At 41.8% G+C, this 6,000-nt stretch overlaps 1 protein-coding gene across 2 annotated transcripts in view; it reads left to right on the top strand.

Annotated features, from left to right (window-relative positions):
- The first annotated feature begins 559 nt into the window (after positions 1-559).
- The window catches only part of SLC9A4 (solute carrier family 9 member A4), a 62,775-nt gene continuing 57,334 nt past the window's right edge, over positions 560-6,000 (top strand). The window contains exon 1 of one of the 2 annotated variants that reach the window (XM_082426357.1): positions 560-888. Coding sequence is in view for 1 of the 2 variants with exons in the window: in XM_082426356.1 (XP_082282482.1) it covers positions 1,153-1,408 (256 nt within the window). In the remaining variant the exon portion in view is untranslated. Of the gene's footprint in view, positions 1,409-6,000 lie in introns of both variants that reach the window. The other variant, XM_082426356.1, reaches the window with a different exon arrangement.

The following is a 6,000-nucleotide window of genomic DNA, read 5'->3' as shown; positions in this document are numbered from 1 at the left end:
GGATGCTTTGAAAGATAAGTGACTTGGCTACAGTCATCTGGCCAGATGTAGAGGAAATAGGAATAGATTCATGGCGTACACCTCAAAATTCTTCCATAAACAGTCTGTTATACTGCTTCTTTTGAACAAATAGGCCGTAATAACACGATTCTCTAAAATGAAAAGTTTGGATGTGCCACAGAATTTTTCAAAACTGGTTTTTAGAGGTATTTCATGGAGCTTGTTCCTCTGCTTGTTCTTTTTTTTTAATACTGTGTAAAGTTTATGGAGTGCTAGAGTTTCGTGTTTTGAATTACTGTCCGGACATATTCTATGCTGCCTCCTCCTCCTCCTTCCTCTTTTACAGTGACCACATGGCACAGTTTTCCAGCACTGTTCTGGTTTCCAGCTGTGGTCTGGCATGATTATTAATAGGTCTCCTGTACTTTCAGAAGTGCCCTGGTTTGGATGAGAATTACACGGTCATTCATCCTTGAACCGGCTAAGGTGTAGTATTGTGGTCGCCCACTAGGTGTCAGCAGTGTAACCCCCAGAGAACTCAGGGAAAGCATTTCATTACAAAAGTCAAATCTGAGCAAATAATTAAGTGTCGTTCAAGAGCTACCTGCAGCCTCGGCCATTCAAAACAAGTGAGCTAGCAGGGGGAGGAGAGAAGGAGTGGGTGCAGAACAGGTAGCTCCTTTCCTAGGATCTGGAAAAGAGGGAAGGATTCTCTTCCTGGTTAGAAGGGCTCTAGTGACATCTGGAATGAGCACCGAGGTGCCCTTTTTAATTTCCACTCACAAAGTGAAACCAGTGTGCAGTGAGGTGAGGAAACAGCTTTGAATGAAGAAGTATTTTTGCTTCACAAATTGCTCTTCAAATCACGATCGGATGAAGGTCGCACAGGTAGTTCCCTGGGCTTTCTCAACTCTATTGAATGACTAGATGCATTGGGGCCAGAGGCTGAGTTGCCTGAACACAAATACTTTAAAGGTGATTTGAAAATATCTATACCCAGAACTCGATGACGTGCTCGGACTCTTCCCGGAATGACCCACGGACTGTGCGTATTTCACCTGTGACCCAGGTGGATGTTGCCGCTCTCTGGAAACCCTCCTCACTTCAGAAGTGCAGCACCCAAGGGCACACACAGTAAGAGAAGCCCGCAGCATGGGTTTTCAGATGCTTGTGCCTTTCGGTCCTTGGAATTGGTTGTTCTTGCTAGTGGCCCTCAGGTGTGGTGGAGCATCTTCTGATTTGAGTGAATCCACAAATTCCTCTGCCCAGCATGAGCTTAATGTTCGGTTTGCTGCTGCCGGCTCTGAGCCAGCTGGGACGGTATCTGTTTTCGCACTGGATTACGATTATGTGCAAATTCCTTACGAGGTCACCCTCTGGATACTCCTAGCATCCCTTGCAAAAATAGGTAAGGTCCCAAACATCTACCTGGTTTGGGGAGTTGTTTTCCACATGAGATAAGGTGTGTGAAAATGCCTTGTAGATGGTGAATTAACTGGATTTTAACTCTTGCTTCTATTACATAAAAAATTCTATTCCTGAGTCAAGGGAAAGTCATAACTGATTTTTGTCAAGCCATTTAATACTTCAGGTTGTGTTTTGAAATTTAAGAGCCTACTTTTGGGCTCTCGGTTGTTTTGATTTCCTCTCCTTTCAGGGTGACAGCCATGTGACATTATTTGGCATATAAAAATCTCGAGTTCTATGCTTTAAGAAATACAGAGTAAAGTATGTCGAGCTTGGAATGACACCCATTGGAAATTTCAGGAACATATAATGATTCTTCTGTAAAATGTGCTTCTTTCATTCTTGGCCATGGAACCATGGGCTTCATCAACGACGCCCATTGTTTATTCTTTAAAAGTGGCATGTGCTCCTTGCAAGTTGACAGAAAGCAAGAAACAAGGCAACCCGAAGCAACTCCTATCACTCAGTGATGGGATATGGTGGAACAGAGATGGTACCTGTCAGTAAAATCTTTGTTTACACCTGAGTCGAATGGAGACAGTAGAGCACCCCTGGTTTCCTCTGTGACATAAAGAGGATTCAAGTTAATAGATGAAATTCTAACCAGGATTCTTTGTGCCCAATCCAAAGTGATGGTTTCCACTCTGTGACCATTTACTCTCCAAGTTCACCCCCTTGTCTCCTTAGAAACAGCTTATTCCAGAGTGGAAAACTGATACGAATATCTCAATTGTCAAGCATAATGTCTCCTTTGCTTTAGTTATGAACTTTGTTATTTGAGTAGATAAGATTGCCTCATTGAAATAGACCCTATGAATCATGTTAGTGCTTGTTTATATGTTTCCTCTGGAACAGCTGTGAAATATGGGGTGAGCCATGAAATCGGGCAGTTAACTCCTTGGCATCAGGATGCTGGGCTCTGTCTTTTCATCTAACTCCCTGCCCATGGATGTTGGGGGCTGCTGGCATATTCATTAGGTGCCCATCATAACTGCCGCTCATTTTGAGCTCATAAGATGTGAAGATAGAATGAAATTCTTAGTTTGAAGAGCTCTTGTGCAGTTTATCAAATGACTAAATGACACAGAGGGTTGCACATTATTTCTGAGAAGGGCTCAAGTAAAAATAGGTTTCCAAAGGGATGATATTCTCAGTTCAAAGCTAGGGGTCTAACACCTTTCATGCAACCACGTGGATACTGAGAATGTTCAAGTTGGTCTTATGTGATCTTGAGTTTTCCTTTGTCAAAATGCCAGAGATTCTGACCCCGCCCACTCCCTTCCTTTTCACAGTAATGGGTGAAGTTGGCCTGGAATCAGGAAACTAGCTGATTCCACTGACTAGCTCTGTCTTTCTTCATCTCAGTTCATTCATCTGTGAAATTATTTCTGAGATCTCTTTTTGGTACAAATAAGAATTTTCTAATGGAAAGAGGCTTCTATTCTATATCAGTGAACCTCTCAAGGAACAAAGTATATGTTTTATATTAGCATAATATACAGATTATCCTTAAGAGGTGTTGTGTGTGCCCAGACTACATCTACAAGTTCAGAGTCCTGTAAGGACGCTATTGTTCATAGAATTGCTGTTTAAATCTTCTTGATTTTCATGTGGATGCAACTCAACATACTTTAGAAAAAGAAAATAACTGAAGTAGGTTATCAGTTGGATCATGCTTATTCAAGCACAATTTCATATTTGCTGGTCTTTAAGAATTCAGATTATTTTTATATTGTACATGAAAAGAAGGTCAAATTTACTGAATATATATTGTGATCCAAGTACTGGTCTTGTAGCTTTATATATGGTAGCTTGTTCACCTGGGGCAGAAAAATAATAATAATGACATAAAACTTTAACACTTAAGGAAACCATACCGCTTTTTTAGATTCTATACTATAAATCTTGAATCAAAATATAGTTAATAATCACTAGCATTCATTTATTCCGTCATTCCATCAAGACACATTTATTGAGCACCCAGGCAAGGTGTAGGAAAGATTGTGGTCCCCAGCCTCAAGGGGGAAGATGGGTGAATCTAGCACTGCCTTATAGGTGCTCCGACAGGGCCATCTTTGACTTTCAGGCTGGACTTTGTTATTCGTAGCCTTTTAAGTTTCAGGCCAGGAAACTAGAACCTCAAAGTGACTGACTCTATTGTCCATTATGGAAGGGGAGAAGAATTTTGAAATGTGAAATTCACGTAGCATTTCCCTTAAAGGGCCCTGCTTACAGGTTAAACCCTCTTCCTGCTATCACTGTGTAGATGCAACTCGGCTTCAGGCAGGTGACATTGGATCCATTTCAGGAAACTAGATCCCTGGAAGCAGGACCAGACTGGGGAGACACAGGGCCTGAGAAAATCACACTATGGGCTCTTCCGCCTACTTTACATATTTAAAAAGTTAAGTGTGGTTAAAATAAGCACTAACCGAAGAAGGAGGAGGAGAGAGGAGAAGAAGGAAGCTGTTATTAGGAAATGGAGAGAGTAGGACTTTAGAAGGAGGCCTTAAGCTGGTCTTGAAGCCAGTGGGCTGAGTGGTTTGGAATAATGTCTCTTGATACTCCATTGTATTAACCTGCCTGCTGATGGTGGATGGAGAAGTTCAAAGCTGTGGTCAGGGAAACCCACGTGTTCTTTGGATGGCTGAACCTAAAACTTCCTAAGGAGACATTCCATGGCCCCAAGGCCTATGGGAGGGAGCCTACCTCCTTAGCCTTGAATTTCTGACCCTCCATTGCTTGGCTTAAAATCAGTACACTTCCAATAGCCAGGACATGGAAACAACCTAAATATCCATCAACAGAGGAATGCATAAAGAAGATGTGGTACATATATGCAATGGAATATTACTCAGCCATAAAAAGGAATGAAATCGGGTCATTTGTAGAGATATGGATGGACCTAGAGTCTCTCATACAGAGCGAAGTAAGTCAGCAAGAGAAAAACAAATATCATATATTAATGCATATATGTGGAATCTGAAAAAATTGGTATAGATGATCTTACTTACAAAACAGAAATAAAGACACAGACATAGAGTAAAAACGTACGGATACCAAGGGGGAAGGGGGGGTGGTAGGAATTGGGAGATTGGGATTGACATATATACCCTATTGTTATTATGTATAAAATAGATAACTAATGAGAACCTACTGTATAGCACAGGGAACTCTACTTAATGCTCTGTGGTGACCTAAATGGGAAGGAAATCGAAAAAAGAGGCGATATATGTATACATATAGCTGATTCACTTTGCTGTACAGCAGAAACTAACACAACATTGTAAAGCAACTATACTCCAATAAAATTGTTTTTAAAAAATCAGTACTCTTCCCAATTAAAATTTGCTCTGGCCAGATGAATCTCCTCAGTGAATGTCAAAAATATCTGGCTGGGCCATCCCTGTCTCTCCCCCTCTTTCTCCTGGAGTTCTCCCCTCCTAAAATGCCTTCCCTCTGTTGTCCAACTATGTAAGTCCCACTCATTCTCCAAAACCTGTTCAACTTCTCCTTCCCATGCAAGAGCTTCTCTGATGAACAGCTGACCTGTTCATTCATTCATTTATACACTTAAGATTCTTTTAGCAATTAGACATGCTGTTATGGACAAGGCATCTTGCTAAGTGTTTTGGGGAGATATAAAGATGTGTGCCATTCTGCCTGAGTTTGAGGAGCTTAGAGCTTAGTAGGGGAGAAAAGTCATGGACCAAAAATGGTAGAAAGGGATCGTTGTTAAACAGGTACAGATAAAATGTTACAGTAATGCAAAGGAGGACATATTATTTCCTTGGGAAGAGATTGGGAAAAGCTTAACCTCAAGGATTGAGCAGGACCAAAATAGGGTGGAGAGAAGAACAATGCCTGCAACAATAATAATAATACATAAAGACAAGAAAGGAGGCCTCCTGGATGAAAAGGCGTGAGCTTGGCTATAATGTAAGATGCATGAAGACAGTGCAGGGTGTGTGGGATACGGACTCGGGGAGAGCCCCAGGTGGCCTGCTGTGCCTGGATCTCTTGTCATATTTGTTGATATATTCAATATACACTTCTCTGTATACTTATACATTATATTGTCTTTATCTTCTTATTTGTTAAGAACGTTTCTAAAATTTCATCAATAGTTGGAATTATAGAAAACATGTTTGGTCCTCCACCTCACAGGACTTACAGTGGGTTGTTCTTTCACAGGGATGCTTAACAAATATTCTCAGTTTAAATTCCGTGAGACGCTTTGTGTGCCTTCAGAGTCTTAGGTGGGGAATTGAACAATCAGATTAACATGGTGTAGAATAGTCATCTGACAGCAGGATGTGGAATAGACCGGGACGGGGAGGGAGAGGGAGGAGATCAGGAAGACACCGCAGTAAGTAGGACGAGAAGCGGGGAGGTCCTCAGTGAAGGCAGCGGCTGCAGGAGTGAACAGGAGGAGACGGACTTCCGGGGCAGCCAGTGGGAGACGTAACTGATGAAATAGGTTGCCAATTGCACGAAGGGGCAGAGGTGATGGGGTCCCCATAAGAATGCAAT

This window comes from Balaenoptera physalus, assembly GCF_965194825.1.
Source record: "Balaenoptera physalus genome assembly, chromosome: 15".
Lineage (NCBI taxonomy): Eukaryota > Metazoa > Chordata > Mammalia > Artiodactyla > Balaenopteridae > Balaenoptera > Balaenoptera physalus.
This window is presented reverse-complemented; position numbering and strand designations above follow the sequence as displayed.